The 23,291-nt window shown below is 42.7% G+C and overlaps 1 protein-coding gene across 5 annotated transcripts in view; it reads left to right on the top strand.

Annotated features, from left to right (window-relative positions):
- The window catches only part of LOC311143225 (neuronal PAS domain-containing protein 2-like), a 59,208-nt gene extending 48,682 nt beyond the window's left edge, over positions 1-10,526 (top strand). For all 5 annotated transcript variants that reach the window (XM_084179034.1, XM_084179035.1, XM_084179033.1 and 2 more), the window contains 6 exons: positions 1,268-1,462; positions 1,592-1,816; positions 1,974-2,167; positions 2,711-2,803; positions 7,807-8,017; positions 8,138-10,526. In XM_084179034.1, coding sequence (XP_084035160.1) covers positions 1,268-1,462; positions 1,592-1,816; positions 1,974-2,167; positions 2,711-2,803; positions 7,807-8,017; positions 8,138-8,344 — 1,125 coding nt within the window. In that variant the 3' untranslated portion in view covers positions 8,345-10,526. The remainder of the gene's footprint in view (positions 1-1,267; positions 1,463-1,591; positions 1,817-1,973; positions 2,168-2,710; positions 2,804-7,806; positions 8,018-8,137) is intronic.
- Positions 10,527-23,291: the final 12,765 nt, after the last annotated feature.

Below are 23,291 nucleotides of genomic sequence, written 5' to 3'. Positions count from 1 at the left end.
GGTGATGGCGGCGGATGAATGGCATGACAATGGGCCTCAAGATCTCGTCACGGTATCTCTGTATATTCTAATTGCCATCGATAAAATGCAATTGTGTTTGTTGTTCCGTAGCTTATGCCTGCCCATACCATAACCCCACCGCCACCATGGGGCACTCTGTTCACAATGTTGACATCAGCAAACCGCTTGCCCACACGATGCCATACACGTCTGCCATCTCGGTTTCCTGTACAGTTGAAGTCTGTGAAGAGCACACGTCTCCAGCGTGCCAGTGGCCATCGAAGGTGGGCCGAACTGCAGTCAGGTCAAGACCCTGGTGAGGACGACGAGTACGCAGACGAGCTTGCCTGAGACGGTTTCTGACAGTTTGTGCAGAAATTCTTTGGTTGTGCAAACCCACAGTTTCATCAGCTGTCCGGTTGGCTGGTCGCAGACGATCCCGCGGGTGAAGAAGCCGGATGTGGAGGTCCTGGGCTGGCGCGGTTACACGTGGTCTGCGGTTGTGAGGCCTATTGGATGTACTGCCAAATTCTCTAAAACAATGTTGGAGGCGGCTTATGGTAGAGAAATGAACATTCAGTTCTCTGGCAACAGCTCTGGTGGACATTACTGTAGTCAGTATGCTAATTGCACACTCCCTCAAAACTTGAGACATCTGTGGCATTGTGTTGTGTGACAAAACTGCACATTTCAGAGTGAGATTTTATTGTCCGCAGCACAAGGTGCACCTGTGTAATGATCATGCTGTTTAATCAGCTTCTTGATATGCCACACCTGTCATGCAGATGGATTATCTTGGCAAAGGAGAAATGCTCATTAACAGGGATGTAAACAAATTTGTGCACAACATTTGAGAGAAATAAGCTTTTTGTACTTTCTTTCAGCTCATGAAACATGGGACCAATGCTTTATATGTTGCCTTTATATTTTTGTTCAGTGTAGATGCAAAACTACTATTCTCAAGTATGTTGAAATTGTCTCAAGATGATCACTCATCTGAAATGAGGCCAAGTAAAAGCATATCCTACATCTGCATGATATGGAAACAAAAAGAGCTGGAAGTGCTAATCAAGCTATAATGATTGTGAGAGTGATTTCTGTGATCCTTGAGTTATCGAGTGCTGTATTTCTGAACTACTGTAGAGCCCTCCTTGGCTCTGAAAATGTGTGTGGGCAGCTTAAAAGGCTTTTGCCAGAGCATGACCCATGCATGGTACTGTGTTGTGAACCGCCTTTATCATGATGGCTGTGTATCCTATTCTTCCAGTCGCAACAACAACAGAAGCCGCAGCAGCAACAGTCCATGTACCAGCAGCAGCAGCCCCCTGAGCCTCAGCTAGGTGTCATGCACCAGCTCAAGGAGCAGCTGGAGGAGAGGACACGCATCCTGCAGATGGACATCAAGACTCAGCAACAGGAGCTGCATGACATCAAGGAGAAGCTGCAGCTGGCTAACCTCCAGGTAACCCTGCTTACCACTAGTCAGACGCCCTGCATAAAACAATCCCTAAACCTAAGCCAAATGTCATAAAGTGGATACAGTAGCTAATCCCTCCTGTGTGTGTGTGTGTGTGTGTGTGTGTGTGTGTAGATGTTGTTACAGCAGCCGGTCCACAGTGACTTTGGTCAGGTCCAACAGCAGCAGCAGCAGCAGCAGCCTCAGCAGCAGGGTCCAGGGAGGCCAGCCCAGCAGCAGCAGCAGGGCCAGTCTGGGGTGATCAGGCAGGCCTCGAGCCACTCCAAACAGCCTCTTCATGGAGCCCATGGCTCGTCCCCTCACTCTCTCCTCAGAGAGCAAGGCACACCCTCCCCTCAGGTACCCAAGTTCTCCCTCTGTACTTTTATCCCAATAGCTTTCAACATTTACTTTGTATAGAGTAAGCAGGGTAATATTCTGTTAAAATATACAAGGAAGTGGTTTTTGCATGACTGTAGTCAACCTGGTGGTAGTTTCAGTGTTGTTGTTGCTTTAGGTGCAGCAGAGGTTGATAAGGAGTGCAGGCGGGCAGATGCAGGCGGTCAGTCTCCCGGTACAGACCCACACCAACCTGACCATGCCCTTCTACAGCAACCCCATGATGTTCTCTCAGCAGACGAGCGCACGGCCACTGCAGGACGCAAACCAAAGACACTCAGACACTGAGTTTAGCCAAGAGGGACAGCTACGGTGAGCCCTACAGACAGTAAACCACTCAGTCTGATTTCTTGTTGCAGAATTATTTTCAAGAACATGTTGTCGAAAGTCTTGGTCAGTGTAACTCAGCCTTTAGTTTGGTCTGAATTGAAGCAACTTGTAGCTCAGTACATTTTGGGAAACATTGACATGGGAAGCTGTATATTATCAAAACAAAGCTTTACGAGTTGAAGTTGAAATCATATCTATATTGTATGAATTCCAAATTAAAGAACACCTGCTTAACACCTGCTTACTCTAACCTTGAAAAGAAAGTAACTTGATATGAAAGGTTGAAATTAAATTTTGTTAGAAGAAAAAGGTTAGGGTTACATTGGAGAGGTAATAGTCTCCTAGAGTCACGAAACCTTTTGTCCGGTCCATTGTACTAATACTGTGTTTGGGAGATAAATAAATATATCAAGGGTAGAAAATAACAGCTTGTGCAGTCTGTCCCCATGGCCCAGGAGGCTTTTTTTTTTTTTGAAAGGTTGGAGTATTAGCTTTGAGAATTACATAGACTCTTCTTTTTGGCAGCATGCTGCTCAACCAGCCAATGCAGACCCTCGTACCTGATAGCAGTGTTACCTCCCAGGCTTCCCAGTGCAACACAGCCATCCAGCAAACCAAGTAAGTGTGTGTGTATACATTATGTTGACTCTCTTTACACTGTTGTTTATTTGACCTATATGTAGTACATGCAGTGAAATTTGGGAACAATTAATGCATATCCTTGATATGAACTGAACGTACTTAAAACACATGATATACTATTATTTGCAAAGAATCACACCATACCCACATTTTAGCACTACTGATCAACATACACTGAGTGTACAAAACATTAGGAATACCTTCCTAATATTGCGTTGCACCCCCTTTTGCCCTCAGAACAGCTCGTCGGGGCATGGACAATTCGTCAGGGCATGGACTCTACAAGGGGGTATTCCTAATGTTTTGTACACTCAGTGTATGTTGATCAGTAGTGCTAAAATGTGGGTATGGTGTGATTCTTTGCAAATAATAGGGATGCTGGCCCATGTTGACTCCAATGCTTCCCAGTTGTGTCAAGTTGGCTGGATGTCCTTTGGGTGGTGGACCATTCTTGATACACACGGGAAACTGTTGAGCGTAAAAAACCCAGCAGCGTTGCAGTTCTTGACACATTCAAACCGGTGTGGCTTTCACCTACTTCCATACCCCATTCAAAGGCACTTAAATATTTTGTCTGGCCCATCACCCTCTGGGTTCTATTTTAACAAACCTAACGCAATGGTAAATCTAAGCGCAGGCGGTAGCGCTATAGGTTCATGGGTGTGTGAGAATTATTTTTGCTATTTTTACTACTACAATTATCGGCGCAGTTGCTGACATTGGCGTGAAAGTGCTGGGTTTTGATGAATAAACTAATCAAATCAAGGAACTTTGAAGCTCTCAACCTGTTCCACTACATCCTCGTCGATGAGAATGGGGGCGTGCTCAGTCCTCTTTTTTTCCCTGTAGTCCACAATCATCTCCTTTGTCTTGATCACATTGAGGGAGAGGTTGTTATCCTGGCACCACATGGACAGGGCTCTGACCTCCTCCCTATAGGCTGTCTCAACATTGTCGGTGATCAGGCCTACCACTGTTGTGTCGTCGGCAAACTTAATTATGGTGTTGGAGTCGTGCCTGGCCATGCAGTCATGGGTGAACAGGGAGTACAGGAGGGGACTGAGCACGCACCCCTGAGGGGCCCCTGTTGAGGATCAGCGTGGCAGATGTGTTGTTACCTACCCTTACCACCTGGGGGCGGCCCGTCAGGAAGTCCAGGATCCAGTTGCAGAGGGAGGTGTTTAGTCCCAGGGTCCTTAGCTTAGTGATGAGCTTTGAGGGCACTATGGTGTTGAATGCTGAGCTGTAGTCAATTAATAGCATTCTCACGTAGGTGTTCCTCTTGTCCAGGTGGGAAAGGGCAGTGTGGAGTGCAATAGAGATTGCATCATCTATGGATCTGTTGGGGCGGTATGCAAATTGGAGTAGGTCTAGGGTTTCTGGGATAATGGTGTTGATGTGAGCCATGACCAGCCTTTCAAAGCACTTCATGGCTACAGACGTCAGTGCTACGGGTCGGTAGTCATTTAGGCAGGTTATCATAGTGTTCTTGGGCACAGGGACTATGGTGGTCTGCTTGCAACATGTTGGTATTACAGACTCAGTTAGGGACAGGTTGAAAATGTCAGTGAAGACACTTGCCAGTTGGTCAGCGCATGCTCGGAGTACACGTCCTGGTAATCCGTCTTGTGAATGTTGACCTGCTCAAAAGTCTTACTCACATTGGCTACAGAGAGCTTGATCACATAGTCATCCGGAACAGCTGATGCTCTCATGCATGCTTCAGTGTTGCTTGCCTCGAAGCGAGCATAGAAGTGATTTAGCTCATCTGGTAGGGTTGTGTCACTGGGCAGCTCGCGGCTGTGCTTCCCTTTGTAGTCTGTAATAGTTTTCAAGCACTGCCACATCCGACGAGCGTCAAAGCCGGTGTAGTACGATTCAATCTTAGTCCTGTATTGACTCTTTGCCTGTTTGATGGTTCGTCGGAGGGCATAGCGGGATTTCTTATAAGCGTCCGGGTTAGAATCCCGCTCCTTGAAAGCTGTACCCTTTAGCCCAGTGTGGATGTTGCCTGTAATCCATGGCTTCTGGTTGGAGTATGTACGTACGGTCACTGTGGGGACGACGTCATCGATGCACTTATTGATTAAGCCAGTGACTGATGTGGTGTACTCCTCAATGCTATCGGAAGAATCCCGGAACATGTTCCAGTGTGTGCTAGCAACACAGTCCTGTAGCTTAGCATCTGCGTCATCTGACCACTTCCTTATTAACCGAGTCACTGGTGCTTCCTGCTTTAGTTTTGGCTTATAAGCAGGAATCAGGAGGATAGAGTTATGGTCAGATTTGCCAAATGGAGGGCGAGGGAGAGCTTTGTAGGCATCTCTGTGTGTGGAGTAAAGGTGGTCTAGAGTTTCTTCCCCTCTGGTTGCACATTTAACATGCTGGTAGAAATTAGGTAGAACGGATTTAAGTTTCCCTGCATTAAAGTCCCCGGCCACTAGGAGCGCTGCCTCTGGATGAGCGTTTTCCTGTTTACTTATGGCCTTATATGGCTCATTGAGTGCAATCGTAGTGCCAGCATCGGTTTGTGGTGGTAAATAGACAGCTACGAAAAATATAGATGAGAACTCTCTTGGTAAATAGTGTGGTCTACAGCTTATCATAAGATACTCTACCTCAGGCGAGCAAAACCTCGAGACCTCCTTAGTATTAGATTTTATGCACCAGCTGTTGTTTACAAATATACACAGACCGCCACCCCTTGTCTTACCGGAGTCAGCCGTTCTATCCTGCCGATGTAGCGTATATCCCGCCAGCTGCATGTTATCCATGTCGTCGTTCAGCCACGACTAGGTGAAACATAAGATATTACAGTTTTTTATGTCCCGTTGGTAGGATAACCAACGGGACGTAATCTTAGGTCGTCTAATTTATTTTCAAATGTTTGAACATAGGCTAATAGGATTGATGGAAGAGGCAGTTTACTCGCTCGCCGTCGGATCCTTACAAGGCACCCCGACCTACGTTCACGATATCACTCTCTTTCTCATGTGATTGATGGGGATTTGGGCCTTGTCGGGTGTCTGTAGGATATCCTTCGCGTCTGACTCGTTGAAGAAAAATCTTCGTCCAATACGATGTGAGTAATCGCTGTCCTGATTTCCAGAAGCTATTTTTGGTCATAAGAGACGGTGGCAGAAACATTATGTACAGAATAAATTACAAATAACAAGTTGTGGGTGTGTCGAGGCTTGGCACCTCACTGGCCAATCAGAACGTGCTCCATGGCGAAATATGTGGTTGCTTCAAGTTGTGTATTTACGGTCTTTTATTCATTGAATGAACTCCAATTCCAATGTTAGTCCATTATAGTTTGTTAAATGTCTTACAGAAACGAAATAACAAAATGTAGACCTATCTTTGCTAAATACATTAACTAGAACTCATTTGCAGTCCACTTGTTCTAAGTAATTGCATGGCTTCAATAGCATTCACTCTGATATAGGGACTAGGCCTACTGTAAATTGCATTATGGCTGATCATGGACATGGCAAACGTTGTCAATAAGCAAGATTAAATTAATTATTGAAAAGGCCTAAAAATAGAATTTAGGCAAAAAATGAAATTCGAAACAAAACGAAACAACAACTTGTTTTAAATAGGCTATGTCTTACAGGCATCATAATTTCTCCCGTGGGCATATCATAATAAAACAACTCTGACTATAGAGGGATCTACGCACATCAAAACTTTTCACAGTAGCTGGATCCAATATAAAGAGAGAGGGAGAATGTCCACTCACCTTTATACAGCTCCCAAATATGTTTTATGAACATAATCGGAACTAGTTTACAGATCAGATCGTATTCACACATCTCCAGGAGTTGCATTGCATGCACGCCACAGAGTTGTCACCATAAAACCAGGAAGGTGAATCATTCTACTAAGTTTGGTTCTAATAAAATTAAATGAAAATCAAGCAATCTTTATTTTAAATTTTTTATAACAACAATAAATACATGTAAAATGTAATGATATCATCAAATCGCCTGGATAAAGACTCATTGCTGTTGAACCAGTCTTCGTTATAGTAGGCCTAGGGTCACAGGAAAATAACTTCTAAATACGAGGTTCAATGGTACAGAGGTTCTCATCGCTCGTTTCATGATGGCCATGGACACGTAGCTTACATCATGGAGGGGGTTTTACGCACGTCCAAAACGGGACCTGCATGGCTAAAATAACGGGCCTCCCTACAATGCATAGATAAAAAGGGAATGTCATCTCACTGTTTTACTCCTTTCAAACTTGATGTTTTAATAAAGCTTTGGTGATTAAGATTTATTTCAAAGCAGTCTCAGGATCCAAACCCTTTATCAACAGTCTTGACTTTTTCGCAACTGCATTGGGCAGGACAAAATGTTTCTAAATACTAATTATACAGGCACCAAAAGCAAATTAGGCTACTCTTGTTCCATGCGCATATGGGCAGTGTGTGTCACGACTGGATAGGCTGCCTTTCCGCTGTCAAAATTCATGCCATAACCAGCTTTTGGTTGGTCTTAAATATCCCTATCAGCGCTGCCTAACATTAGCACTTTGGATTATGTATTTAAGGACACTTCAAATATTTCCATCCTGCCCATCTGAGCTCAAGCGAGCTGATATAAGACAGGTAAATTACTGAACATGGTGTTAGGGCGGAAAATGCCAGTGCACCAGTTTTTACATGACAAAATTGCAAATTAATATGCATTTGACACTAGCGCCGCCTTAACGCCAGCTGAAAATAGAGCCCTCTGAATGGCACACATACACAAACCATGTCTCAATTGTCTCAAGGCTTAAAAATCCTTCTTTAACCTGTCTCCTTCCCTTTATCTATACTGATTTGAAATGGATTTAACAAGTGACACCAATAAGGGATCATAGCTTTCCCCTGAGTTCACCTGGTCACTCTGTCCTAATGTTTTGTACACTCAGTTTATTACATAGTAAACATATTTGACCTGTTGATTGCACCCATCCCTTCCCAGATACACCCTGGAGCAGCAGATGATGACCCCATCGTTCCCCATGCAGCAGGTGAACTGCAACGCTGTCCTGGTCCCCTCTCCCGTCTTCACGTCCTCCATCATGATCCCTCACAACAGCTTTATCACGCACCAGGCCCAGCCCGCCTACCATGCTCAGCAGCAGGCCTGCCAGCACTCTCTGCAGCTGCAGCAGCCCCAGCAGTTCTTTCAGGTACAGTAGTAGTCCTACTACTTGCAGTAGTGTGATAGCAGGCCTTGGGCTGGGGGGGTTTGGCTCACTCTGTACAACTAGTATCACCTCACTTATGCCCTGATCCCTTTCTGTTGATAGATGCAGCCCCAAGGACTCTTACACAGTGGAACCACTCAGGCTTTCTTCCACACCACTAATGTCCCACAGCAAGGTACTGTGGGTTATATTCAACAACAACCGCAGCAGCAACAACAACCACAACAACAGCAGCAACAACGGCAACACCAATATTCCCAAAACCAGACTGGCAGCCTTTCAGACTTCCGAAATATGCTCACTCAGTAGCACCGAAGACACAAACAGAGTGGTGAGATATTCCCTGAAACGTATTGTCACAGGTTCGGGGGCAGAATTCTATGGGATGCATAGAAGACACAGAGAGGCATATTTGGTACCATGCTGTGCTGTGTTCTTCACTGTTTAAGAAGCCATTGTGGCTTTGTTTCCACAGCAAAAAAAAACATGAAAATGAAAATATGCCTGTGGTGACCTTACTTCTGATAAGGAGCCACCCTTTTTAGACAAAGCGTTTTTTGTACCACATGCTGGGTTGAACCACAGGCAGAGGCTGCTTGGACAGGGGGTGGCCCCCAAGGCGACAGCTCTCCCGGAAATGGAAAAGGAGTCAGTGTGCTGAAGGGCTTCGCTTCGCTGCACCACCATCTCTTTCCACAGAGCTACTGGGGGCCATGCTTATTCGTCATATTTCATCATGACACTGCTGGATGGAAAACACTATCAAAGTAATCAACAGGAAAACCGTGCTGCTGTGTGTTTTCATGCAGATGTGTTTTCAACAAAAAGAGAGGTTATTGTTAGGTGAGTCTAATTGTGCACTGACTGCACTGTGTTCATACCATATGTCCTGTTGTTTCCAGAGAGTAAACGCATGCAGTGAGCATTTACTCCTTCAAAGTTGCATCTTCATTTCACTTCATTTCACATGAAAAACACTTATGTGTCTGTAGGTTAGGGTTTTGCTGTGCAGTTGTTGCATAAAAAAAGTATGTAACATAGGAAGACTGTTATGAAACAGTAGTTTTACAAACCTATAAAACATAATATTTTCTCCCACAAGGAAATGTAAAGGAAGGGATTCATTTTGATGTTGGACATGTCGTTTTTTTCATCAAACATTCAGTCAGCCACTCCCAGACATAGTTGATATCATTATTAAACACTTAAGTATATTCACCACTCAACAATATTAGTCCCATGTTTGGGGGGGGAATCATGTTCATGACTGACACAGCAACTGGAACAATGTCCTCATACAATGACTATTATTTTAATTATAGAATCAAATATTTAGAATTGTTTTCTAAAAGCGAAGAATAGTACCAATTTAATTATGGCAACATTTGTATTCAATAATTCATAAAAATCAGGCTTCATATTGTTTATCCACACCTTAATGGAAAGAGCGAACATTATTAGTAGACTACCATAGCATGTTTGTTCATTTACCATATATTTCTAAACAAATTTAAGCTGTTCTCCTGGGTGCGTTTTTAATCAGGCATTTAAAGATAAGACAATAAGGTCTTAATGCCTTAACTGGCTCACAAGAATAAACTACTAACAGCACAATAACGGTAGTTTGTTGCCCAAATCACCCAAGGACTCATTGTTTTGTATCAAGTGTAACAGATGCTGCAATGATTAGGAAGACATATTGTAGTTTTCTTACATTGATTATGTATGCTTTCATAATGTAATTTTTTTCTCAGGTTATCTGTGGAAACAAATATTCTCAGTATTACATTAAGAATTTGTACTTTTCAGAATTTGCTGGTTACAGTTTCATTGTTTATATTTGGTAGTCAATCTTTGCAATTCAGCAGAATGACTAGAGACTAAAAGTGTATTTGTCCATGTATGAGTAATTGTGTCCATACACTGGTGATTTTAGAAATACTGTGTATGAACAAAATACTAACCAGAGACAAATGGCCCACTAATGTATATGACAATCAAACTGACCACTTCAAATAATACTACATATCACTTCATCGGTCACAGTCACTCTCACGAAGACTGGTGCTGTTCATTTTGTTTTAAGAGATCAAACAAAGTTCTACAATTCTTACAGTATGTGCCGTTTTACCCTTTATTATGTGCAATGTTAATTTTGAAAAAATGATTTATTCTGTTGAAATTGTTTCTAGACAAGTATGTACTCATGTAAAAAAGAAGAGATATAGTTGTATACTATAAACTAATGTACTATGTGAATTAAATGGAAATATTTTTGTATGAAAATATCTTTAACATTCCTTCAACCATGAATATCAGCAGTGTCTTTACTGTGGTACAGCTTGTATCTGCTAAAGACTTTGTTAGAATTACTTAATCCACACTAAAAGACAGGTCAACTGGTCTCAGAGTGATGCTGGCATCAGGAAAGGGGGCCATATTAGATTCAGTAAAACTTGTTGGCCTCTTGCTGGGGTCAGCCCAACGTAATTTTTAAAAAAAGTGATATGAGCAACACATTGTTTCAACGTAGTTACTGTGTTAGTGCGTTATTACTCTAAAGACACAACAGTGACTATTCAAGACCCACATGCAGATTTGTTTAGAAACAGTCCTGTTAAAATACCCAATCCTTTTCAAATCCTGTTTGTTGATTGTCAGCAAAATGTGTCCCTAGGTTGGCCTCCACTCAACCTTATCATTCAGAACAAAACTCAGTTGTTGGTTCAATGTGCTCAATGCCCAATCATATGGTAAACTGCCTTTTGAAGCTGGTTGAAGGAACATGTAGTGTGTTTAATGATCAAGCTCATATAATAAGAGCAAACCATGGACTCACAATTGTCCAGTGTGCTCTCTAGCTAACTGTAGTTTATCCTCCATCTTATGTAAAGAATGTGCTTTAGTTGCCACCACTTGCATCCACAGGCATTTATTCAATTTCCATGAACCCAGTCCCACAGATGATTTTCTAAGTTTTGAGGTCATACTGATAGCCATTGTGTGTTTGCTATGTATTGCTTCAGTTTATACAAATGTTCATGTTTATTGGTATGTGTTTGTTAATTGTGATTGCTACACTAGATCAAATGGTACTGTTTCTCTCTTTTTGATTCTATTGAATCTGTCTCCCCAGCAGTAGAAGACACACTTTTTGTTTCACCGTTTGACTATATTTTTATGTTAAGCTTCTTCATCAAGTGTCAATCTTTTTGTGACTTTGATTTTTGCATTTGTGACCTTTAGAGGTGACTGCGCATCCTTGCAGTATATGGGGTGGAGAGTCCATGAATGCACACTGTATAACATTTGCCAGGAAGAAGTAAAACAAAAACAAAACAGAACTTGGTACTGTACATAAGCCATTTCATTGCAGAAAACTAATTGAAAATATTGTATTATAGAATGTACACTTTTTATTTAGATTATATAGTTGTTTAATTTATAAGATGTCAAATAGATTGAATGTGTTTGTATGTATGTATGTATGTATGTATGTATGTATGTATGTATGTATGTATGTATGTCACATGATTTTAAAGTAAAACAAACAGAAGTATTTTGTAACACATTATTGAAGTGTCTTATTGGGGGAGCTGAGGTTTTTATTTTCTTCAGTTCAGCAAGTTGGTGTTGCACAGTTGAATATTGTATGGCTTGTTTTTTTCTCTGTGTATACCATCAAAAATAAGATTAACATATTAATATTGTTTTAAAATAAATTAATAAAAAAGTTGACATTCTGAAACGGCTTGGATATAAATTTTGTGATATTGAATTATTTATTAATCAATTTGGATAACATGCTATCTTTGAAAATAAAAAATATATTTTTAGACATACATTTGGTGCACTCTATTCTGCGTGTTTTCATTAACCCATTCATGTCAATATCAAAATGCACCACTGAACAAATTATGTTTGGTGTAAATGCATGACATTTGGTGTCAGCATAGTACAAGTGTCTACACAGGCCAAATTGACATTTTAAGAATGACACTGGAAGTATGAAATAGTGGGGGTATGCCGTACCAGTAAAACGTGAGCATATCACAATTACCACAAAATGGCAATAAAACTATGGACTATTACACCATTATTTAACATTCCCGCATGTCAGCCACATAAAAATTAGCGAATTGACTTAAAACCCGGTGGTATACGCTCCAACTTACGTTGTGGTTAGAGGAGAACAATTACCTTTTGCCAAGGCAGAGATGCGTGGCCGAGACCCGAGATGCGCATAGACAAGATGGAGATGAGTGGCCGAGAACCGAGATGCGCATAGACAAGATGGAGATGAGTGGCCACGACCCGAGATGCGCATAGACAAGATGGAGATGAGTGGCCGAGAACCGAGATGCGCATAGACAAGATGGAGATGAGTGGCCGAGAACCGAGGCGCGTGTGGACAAAAGTGGACTCATCAATTCAGTTGTAGGCCTAATGACAATCGCAGAATGTCATTCATCAAATTGCGGGTGCACAGTGCACTGTTGGGGATTGGATGCTGGAATTATTTTGTGAGTGGACGAATGTGCGCAGGTTAGTGATGCGCGGGTTGATTCATAACCTGCAGACCCTGCGGTTATATCCACGGGGCAGATGGGTTTAGGGTCATTCAATATTGTGTGGCTGAAGGGCGGGTGGGTGGCGGGTTGAATAAAAAGAAACAATATCTTTAAAAATCCATAAATGTATAATTCTTGTGCAATTTATACAGGCTACAGTATATCGAGGTTTTTCTTTCATTATTTTAGTCTACCTGGTATTAGTGCATAAACCTAAACTGTAGGGCTTAACTGTATGCGCCAATCGCCAAATAATGCTTTTGGGAATGGGCAGAAAAAGTTAATGTAAATCCACAAAGGCAAAAGGGACATTGTCGAAGTTTAATTCAATAAAACAAAAGCTGCTAAAGGAGAGATGAAAATAAAGAGAAGGGAGGGCCAGAAAAGTAATGTTTGTTAAATATTTGGTGAAGTGGTAAAAGAGGATGATAGCAGTGCCAGCTATGTTATGTGTGATGATAGTGAGGCACTATACAAATTCGACAGTCACGGGCCTTCAACTAGGCCTATGGCATGTAAATGGAACTGTAGCCTACTGTTTAGATGGGTTAAATGGAAACTGAAATCTGGACACTGACTGTAGGTCTATAACCTCTTACATAGCCTTAATAATAACTTCTGCAGAATTAAGCATTTCTTGAAGTAAAATGATACACCAAAATGTAGGCAACATTTTTACTTGGGAACAGGAGTGGAGAAGTATGATTTATTTATATCTGCATCTTGAGAGAATGCAATGCTCAGTCAGATACCATCTGTAAAGGTGCTGTCTTCATCCTAAAAGCATCATAAAAGCTGATAGATAGTACACTGCTCAAAAAAATAAAGGGAACACTTAAACAACACATCCTAGATCTGAATGAATGAAATAATCTTATTAAATACTTTTTTCTTTACATAGTTGAATGTGCTGACAACAAAATCACACAAAAATTATCAATGGAAATCAAATGTATCAACCCATGGAGGTCTGGATTTGGAGTCACCCTCAAAATTAAAGTGGAAAACCACACTACAGGCTGATCCAACTTTGATGTAATGTCCTTAAAACAAGTCAAAATGAGGCTCAGTAGTGTGTATGGCCTCCACGTGCCTGTATGACCTCCCTACAACGCCTGGGCATGCTCCTGATGAGGTGGCGGATGGTCTCCTGAGGGATCTCCTCCCAGACCTGGACTAAAGCATCCGCCAACTCCTGGACAGTCTGTGGTGCAACGTGGCGTTGGTGGATGGAGCGAGACATGATGTCCCAGTGCTCAATTGGATTCAGGTCTGGGGAATGGGCGGGCCAGTCCATAGCATCAATGCTTTCCTCTTGCAGGAACTGCTGACACACTCCAGCCACGAGGTCTAGCATTGTCTTGCATTAGGAGGAACCCAGGGCCAACCGCACCAGCATATGGTCTCACAAGGGGTCTGAGGATCTCATCTCAGTACCTAATGGCAGTCAGGCTACCTCTGGCGAGCACATGGAGGGCTGTGCGGCCCCCCAAAGAAATGCCACCCCACACCATGACTGACCCAGCGCCAAACCTGTCATGCTGGAGGATGTTGCAGGCAGCAGAACGCTCTCCACGGCGTCTCCAGACTCTGTCACGTCTGTCACATGTGCTCAGTGTGAACCTGCTTTCATCTGTGAAGAGCACAGGGCGCCAGTGGTGAATTTGCCAATCTTGGTGTTCTCTGGCAAATGCCAAACGTCCTGCACAGTGTTGGGCTGTAAGCACAACCCCCACCTGTGGACGTCGGGCCCTCATACCACCCTCATGGAGTCTGTTTCTGACCGTTTAAGCAGACACATGCACATTTGTGGCCTGCTTGAGGTCATTTTGCAGGGCTCTGGCAGTGCTCCTCCTGCTCCTCCTTGCACAAAGGCGGAGGTAGCAGTCCTGCTGCTGGGTTGTTGCCCTCCTACGGCCTCCTCCACGTCTCCTGATGTACTGGCCTGTCTCCTGGTAGCGCCTCCATGCTCTGGACACTACGCTAACAGACACAGCAAACCTTCTTGCCACAGCTTGCATTGATGTGCCATCCTGGATGAGCTGCACTACCTGAGCCACTTGTGTGGGTTGTAGACTCCGTCTCATGCTACCACTAGAGTGAAAGCACCGCCAGCATTCAAAAGTGACCAAAACATCAGCCAGGAAGCATAGGAACTGAGAAGTGGTCTGTGGTCACCACCTGCAGAACCACTTCTTTATTGGGGGTGTCTTGCTAATTGCCAATAATTTCCACCTGTTGTCTATTCCATTTGCACAACAGCATGTGAAATGTATTGTCAATCAGTGTTGCTTCCTAAGTGGACAGTTTGATTTCACAGAAGTGTGATTGACTTGGAGTTACATTGCGTTGTTTAAGTGTTCCCTTTATTTTTTTGAGCAGTGTATTTCAACCATATAATATATGCATCGAAGCCGAACTGAAATCTTATCAGAAACACTTTGGGTTGTTTTCACAGCTTTCTTTTTCCTTACAACCAGTCAAACTGATGTCATTTGGTCATTTTGCACAGAAAATATAAACTTTTTTTCTGCGTTATTGTATTTTCTCCTCAGTCCTTAAACGTCTTTGCTCTGCGAAAGATGACAGAGAAAGCGTTACTGATGTTACTGAGCGTTCATTCTATCGATCTATTAGGCTACATTATTCTGTTGAGCAAGGGTTAATTTAGTCTTCTAGGGTACCATATAATGACAAAAGAGAAGCTACGTGTATCTAATTATAGACATGTTGACTAACAAATAGCCTACAAACATTTCGGAAATTATAAGCAGAAACATATCTAAATCAGGCAGCAAAAAAAATCCTGCACCCCCTGTCGAAAAATCATTCTTCCTTCGTTGACTGTATCCTATAGCGCATTTTCTGTATTTGCAGCTAAGTTTTGGTGCGAGCCTCAGATTTTCACTTTATCACATATAGTCGGATGGGTTAATAGTAATTGCGGAGGGTGCCGTGTGAGCAAACAGCTGACCTGTGGGCAGTGGCGACCCGTCATTGAGCCCCACCTTTTTTTGGGTTGCCTGTTTTGCATGTTATTTTGACATTAATACTTGTCACATATCAGTTTGCAAACAATGTAAAAAAATTTATAAAACCATTACGTTAATACAGCTGCATACAAACTTGGTCTCTTTTTTGCTTTCTTGAGAAAGGCAGCTCCAAAATGCAGGTGTTTCAGCCTAGCTCAGTGCTTTCTGTACGGATGCAGTGTTGCCATCTCCTCAGTAAGGAAAGTAGCTATTGGCTGTCCTAAAAGTCGCTAAATGACGTCATCACCTGATTTGCATAATTGGCCATGTGCATGTAATTGTGATGGACACTGTAGGAGAGAGGAATAACATCATGGGAGAAACAAAAAGTGAGTAAAAAACACCCTACATCTACATCCCGCCCTGAATGTAAGCCAGGGCCAGATCAGCCAGCGGCGGCTTCCCGCATGCGCGATTCATTTTCAGTCTGGACGCGGAGGGGTGAACATCTCCTGCTCTGACTGCAGCTGAGAGGGACTGCTGCGCGAGGACTGGGCCGCCTGTGAGTGCTTTGGGATGGGGGTGGGGCCCACAGCAGCACCCGCTGCTCGTTGAGAAGAGTAAGAACGATACGTGCTTTCACGTCAGTCTCCAATAACACCGGAAAAAGTCGCTAGATTTGTCGCTAGTCGCTTTTTTGAAAATGTGTCGCTAGAAGGGTCTGAAAACTCGCTAAATATAGCGACAAAGTCACTAAGTTGGCAACACTGATACGGAGGGTAGGAGTTGGTAATGTTCTCTAGTTGCGCCGTGATTGGCTCAGTGTTCTGTCACTCATGGGGACACTACCTCACGAGCCAAATCTAAGGGTAGAGCTTGAAAATTCAAGCCCCTTGAGTGCTGCCATAGAGTTACATTAGAAGTGCCCATCCAAGAAGGCTCAATGTCATTGGCCACAGATAAAATGACGTCAAATCACATTATATCTACAGTATATTTAATTGGACTGATCATGTCAACATCATACTTTCAAAATCTTAGCTACCAAGCTAGCAGTCATCATCATGAATCAAGTCGACAATCTACTGGCAAATCATTTTCAATCCTTGTCATATGAAGAGAAATAATGAAGAGAAATTATAGATAAAATGTATCGTGCTCATCGGCCTTTGGACACAAACATTATACAACAAGTTGGAAATCGCAAATTCAACAATGAGTGGTTTGGAAGGAATCAGTGGCTAACTGCAAGCACTGCAAAGCAATCACTAGCCTGCTATTCAGTGGAGTGGGTGTGTGGTCCCAAGTCTGGGTTTAAGGGTCTCTTTTCCAAGCTTAAAAGGATAAACATTCAACATTGGCCATGCTATCAATCCAGCATGACTTCTGCCGCGCTCAAAACATCTGGAAACTCGGAACTGGGAAATCTGACTTCTGTGAGTTCAAGACAACTAGGAACTCTGAAAATAACGAGCTCCGACTGGGAAAATACGTTTTGAACGGTCATCCAACTCGGAATTGCAAGTCGGGAACTCTGGCCTCTTTCTAGAGCACAGACCTGAAGATCACTGACGTCATCATGATTCAAACTTGTTTTTTTCCCTAGAGTTCCCAGTTGTCTTAAAAGCACCATAAATCTTTGATGACAAAATTTGCCCAAGAAGGACCGCCACGCCACCTTCCTGTTAAAGTGAGCACAGAACAACAAGGTGAGTCCAAAATGTCTTGTATGCTGCTGCATAAATGATGTAATATGCCAGGGAGATATGTATACTGTAGCTAAAAAAGTAATACTAAGTGTATGTTGTGTAGTAAGCTGTTAGTAGCCCATATGCCTCACCCTAATACTTTGTTCCCTTTTCCCCTCTTAATTTCGCTTACTGTTCTGACTTGGTGGTGCACATGTAGCCTATAGCCTGTTTCAAAGAAATGTCATCATCGAATATTGTAAGAGCTTTCATTGTCTGCTTATATGCCCCCTTTATTTATCATATGGTTCTGACTTGATGTACAGGGAGAGTACTGTAAGAACGGCCCATGTTCTGAATTTTGTCGCAGTACATTTCAAAAGTGCTGAATAAATAGTTAGATTGACTACATCCGTCCTAGCTCGCTCGTTAATGTCTTAAATCGAAATTACGGATTGCCTCTTATCCACTCGTTGTCCCCTTATGCCATAGTTTGTACATCTCAATTGTCAGTAGAAGCCACATTTGTTTAAGCAAGTCAGCCATATCAGCTATGTTTTTTTTAAAGGCAGTAAATGAGGCTGAATTTAATGTATTGTTTAGTCTTGTGTTGTGTAGTGGCTTTGCTGGCATGCGTCAAAAAACTTTTTTTGCCCCACCAAGATTTACATGTTAAAATCACCACTGCGTGTGGGGAACCTACAGGAGCACCTTTTTGAAGTGATTGACAATCAGAAAAAAACATCATGACTGATTGCGTTTATTCCACAGCTAAAGGTAAAAAATAACAATTCTACAGTTCCCACAAACTAAACATTCAATCAAAGAAACCAGTTAGGACATCAGAATCAACAAGATTAGCTTCAAAGACCTGTATGTGTAAATCAATTCAGAACTGTTGGCTTTCCCTCCAGGTGTGTGTGTGTGTGTGTGTGCGTGTGTTTGTTTGCGCACCCCATGGGTGTGGGAGCATGTGTGTCACAGGAGGTTGGTGGCACCTTATTTGGGTGAACGGGCTCGTGGTAATGGCTGGAGCGGAATGGTATCAAATACATCAAACACATGGTTTTCATGTGTTTGATGCCATTCCATTTGCTCCGTTTTGGCCATTATTATAAGCCATTCTCCCCTCAGCAGCCTCCTGTGATGTGTGTATATCTGTGGTATGTGTGTCCACACGTGTGCTTGAGAGAGGGAGATCGAGAAAGAGGGACAATTCTGTAGCATGCCTCACTCTCCATTGACTTGCATTGGATTTGCTTATGCTGTATAATATACTCTAGGAGTGTGTGTGGATTTCTTTAGATATTGTTTTGATATATATATATATTAGTCCCGACAACTATTAAGATTTGAACATGTTTAAGATCAGAGAAAGATGGAAAAGCTGTAAAATGACTCACTCTCCAGTCTCCATTGAATTTGCTTATACTGCATATACTCTAGGGGTGTGTGTGTGAGAGAGAGGGTGTGGATTTCTTTAGATATTGTTTATATACACTGAGCGTACAAAACATTAGGAACACCTTCCTAATATTAAGTTGACCCCTTTTGCCCTCAGAATAGCCTCAATTTGTTGGGGCATGGACTCTACAAGGTGTCGAAAGTGTTCCACAGGGATGCTGGCCAATGTTGACTCCAATGCTTCCCACAGTTGTGTCAAGTTGGCTGGATGTCCTTTGGGTGGTGGACCATTCTTGATACACACGGGAAACTATTGAGCGTGAAAAACTCAGCAGCGTTGCAGTTCTTGACACACTCAAACCGGTGTGCCTAAAACCTTCTACCATACCCCTTTCAAAAGGCACTTCAATCTTTTGTCTTGCCCATTCACCCTCTGAATGGCACACATACACAATCCATGTCTCAATTGTCTCAAGGCTTAAAAATCCTAATGTTTTGTACACTCAGTGAATATATATATATATATTTCTTCACACACACACACACACACATAAATATACACATAGTGTGTATCATGACTGTAAGTCGCTTTGGATAAAAGCATCTGCTAAATGGCATATTATTATATTATTATTATTAGTGTTGGTCCCATGTTTCATGAGCTGAAATAAAAGATCCCAGAAATGTTCCAAGATAATCCATCCACCTGACAGGTGTGGCATATCAAGAGTCTGATTAAACAGCATGATCATTACACAGGTGCACCTTGTGCTGGGGACAATAAAAGGCCACTCTAAAATGTGCAGTTTTGTCACGTTTTACAGGGTTTCGGTCTGGAAGCACGCTTTCTACTGAATGTGCTAAATATGGATCACATTTGTTAAAATTACTAGCTAAATGATATTAACAGAATTTGAAAGCAACAACAAGGGGTTGGTGAGGAAGATGAAGGGAATAATTAAAAACAAGTGTTTCCACATAGCATAACCGCTACAAAACTGATTCTAGCTAGCTAGCCTTTTCTATTGGCATTACATGACTAGTTAGCAAGCTAGCATTAGAGCCTTTTGGCTAGCCTGTATCTAGTGGTTCTTACGTTGTGGATCAGAGCAATAGGTCTAGCTATGTACTTGTCATTTGGTTGAGACTAACAGTTTATAAAAATAATGATTTGCTCTGTGTATATTTGGTGTGTAGTTGGTTGAGTTTGCTAGTTAGCAAGCTGAGATATCTGCTCACGTTGGCTAACGTTAACTAGCAACTAATAATATTTTGAGGAGAACAGGCTAGAATCAAGACAAGAGGGGATGGGGAAGATTAGATGTGCAGTTGCTACATCTGGCTGATGCAATGCCCAGACGAGATGAGAGCTAACTGCTACGAGATACACTATATATATATACAAAAGTATGTGGACACCCCTTCAAATTAGTGGATTCGGCTATTTCAGCCACACCCGTTGCTGACAGTTGTATTACATTGAGCACACAGCCATGCAATCTCCATAGACAAACATTGGCAGTAGAATGGCCTTACTGAAGGGCTCAGTGACTTTCAACGTGGCACCCTCATAGGATGCCACCTTTCCAACAAGTCAGTTCGTCAAATTTCTAAAGCTGCCCCGGTCAACTGTAAGTGCTGTTATTGTGAAGTGGAAACGTTGGAGCAACAACGGCTCAGCCGCGAAGTGGTAGGCCACACAAGCTCACAGAACGGGACTGCTGAAGCGCGTAGCGTGTAAAAATAATCTGTCCTCAGTTGCAACACTCACTACCAAGCTCCAAACTGCCTCTGGAAGCAACAAGAACTGTTCGTCGGGAGCTTCCATAGCCGAGCAGCCGCACACAAGCCTAAGATCACCATGCGCATTGCCAAGCGTCGGCTGGAAGGGTGTAAAGCTCGCCACCATTGGACAGTGGAAATAGGTTCTCTGGAGTGATGAATCACGCTTCACCATCCGTCAGGGTTGGCGGATGCCAGGAGAACGCTACCTGCCTGAATGCATAGTGCCAACTGTAAAGTTTGGTGGAGGAGGAATAATGGTCTGGGCTGTTTTTCATGGTTCGGGCTAGGCCCCTTAGTTCCAGTGAAGGGAACTCTTAACGCTACAGCATACAATGACATTCTGGACAATTCTGTGCTTCCAACTTTGTGGCAACAGTTTGGGGAAGGCCCTTTCCTGTTTCAGCATGACAATGCCCCCTTGCACAAAGCGAGGTCCATACAGAAATGGTTTGTCGTGATCGGTGTGGAAGAACTTGACTGGCCTGCACAGAGCCCTGACCTCAACCCCATCAAACACCTTTGGGATGAATTGGAACACCGACTGCGAGCCAGGCCTAATATCAGTGCCCGACCTCACTAATGCTCTTGTGGCTGAATAGAAGCAAATCCCTGCAGCAATGTTCCAACATCTAGTGGAAAGCCTTCCCAGAACAGTGGAGGCTGTTATAGCAGCAAAGGGGGGGGGGACCAACTCCATATTAATGCCCATGATTTTGGATTGAGATGTTCGACAAGCAGGTGTCCACATACTTTTGGTCATATAGTGTAGAATCTGAAAGATCTCACCTTTTTATCTTGATTAGCTAGCTAGATGTCAATGTCGAACCATTGCAATGATATTCATTTTATTGGCTTGCTATATGAGCTGCTTTTCCTAAAAATTTATATCTGATATAGTTAGCTAGTTGTTGTTGTTGTTGTTGTTCTATTGTCTGTTAAATGTTACAGCCACAACATCATGATCATGTAGTCTGCAGACCAGCGAGGAGGAGAAAAGCCTGCTTTGGGTGAGCTAGATAGAACAACATCAACTAGCTAGCTATAATATCAGATAAACATTTTCAGGAAAAGCATTGATAGAGCTAACTATCTGTAGTAATTGTATTAATTTTTTATTTATTTTATTTATTTAACCTTTATTTAACCAGGTAAGCCAGTTGAGAACAAGTTCTCATTTACAACTGCGACCTGGCCAAGATAAAGCATAGCAGTGCGATAAAAACAACAACACAGAGTTACATATGGGGTAAAAAAACATAAAGTCAAAAAATACAACAGAAAATATATATACAGTGTGTGCAAATGTAGCAAGTTATGGAGGTAAGGCAATAAATAGGCTATAGTGCAAAATAATTACAATTAGTATTAACACTGGAATGCTAGATGTGCAAGAGATTATGTGCAAATAGAGATACTGGGGTGCAAAAGAGCAAAATAAATAACAATATAGGGATGAGGTAGTTGGGTGGGCTAATTTCAGATGGGCTGTGTACAGGTGCAGTGATCGGTAAGGTGCTCTGACAACTGATGCTTAAAGTTAGTGAGGGAGATAAGAGTCTCCAGCTTCAGAGATTTTTGCAATTCGTTCCAGTCATTGGCAGCAGAGAACTGGAAGGAATGGCGGCCAAAGGAGGTGTTGGCTTTGGGAATGACCAGTGAGATATACCTGCTGGAGCGCAGACTACGGGTGGGTGCTGCTATGGTGACCAATGAGCTAAGATAAGGCGGGGATTTGCCTAGCAGTGATTTATAGATGGCCTGGAGCCAGTGGGTTTGACGACGAACATGTAGTGAGGACCAGCCAACAAGAGCGTACAGGTCACAGTGGTGGGTAGTGTATGTGGCTTTGGAGACAAAACGGATGGCACTGTGATAGACTACATCCAATTTGCTGAGTAGAGTGTTGGAGGCTATTTTGTAAATGACATCGCCGAAGTCAAGGATCGGTAGGATAGTCAGTTTTACGAGGGCATGTTTGGCAGCATGAGTGAAGGAGGCTTTGTTGCGAAATAGGAAGCCGATTCTAGATTTAACTTTGGATTGGAGATTCTTAATGTGAATCTGGAAGGAGAGTTTACAGTCTAACCAGACACCTAGGTATTTGTAGTTGTCCACATACTCTAGGTCAGACCCGTCGAGAGTGGTGATTCTAGTCGGGTGGGCGGGTGCCAGCAGCGTTGGATTGAAGAGCATGCATTTAGTTTTACTAGTGTTTAAGAGTAGTTGGAGGCTACTGAAGGAGTGTTGTATGGCATTGAAGCTTGTTTGGAGGTTTGTTAACACCATGCACATCATCTGTATTTGTGTTACATTCCATATTATGTTTTAATATATTTGTAATGTATTGCTATCTGTCTCAAGTTGTACAAATCATCAGATTTTTCAGATCATTTCAGATCTGCCAAGCACATCTCTGCTAGCCACACAACCACTGCCTCAGAGTGGTTGGGTAAGCTCCTTCCTGACTGGTCCTGTCCAGGGGTGTCATTGGACAGGGCCACAGTGTCTCCCAACCCCCGCCTCAGTCCCCAGTAATTATTCTGCAATAGTTTATGTGCCGGGGGGGCTAGGGTCAACTTGTCTTATCTGGACCCGTATTCAAAAAACGTCTTAAAGTAGGAGTGTTGATCTAGGATCAGTTTTTACTTTTAAATCATAATGAATCAAATGATATTGACTGGTGGGACCTGACATCTTTCCATTGAGATATTCACTGTCCTGTCCTCCCACACACCTTTTCTCTCCCCTCCCTCTCAGGATTTTGTTTGCAGACTTCTTCCTGATTAACATGCTCCTGTGGGTGGAGGGCTTCTTGGCAGCCATCCCCTTCAGCACG

This window comes from Coregonus lavaretus, assembly GCF_964263955.1.
Source record: "Coregonus lavaretus genome assembly, chromosome: 15".
In the NCBI taxonomy this organism is placed as follows: domain Eukaryota; kingdom Metazoa; phylum Chordata; class Actinopteri; order Salmoniformes; family Salmonidae; genus Coregonus; species Coregonus lavaretus.
Note: the sequence above shows the minus strand (reverse complement) of the source record. Positions and strands in the feature narration are given on the sequence as shown.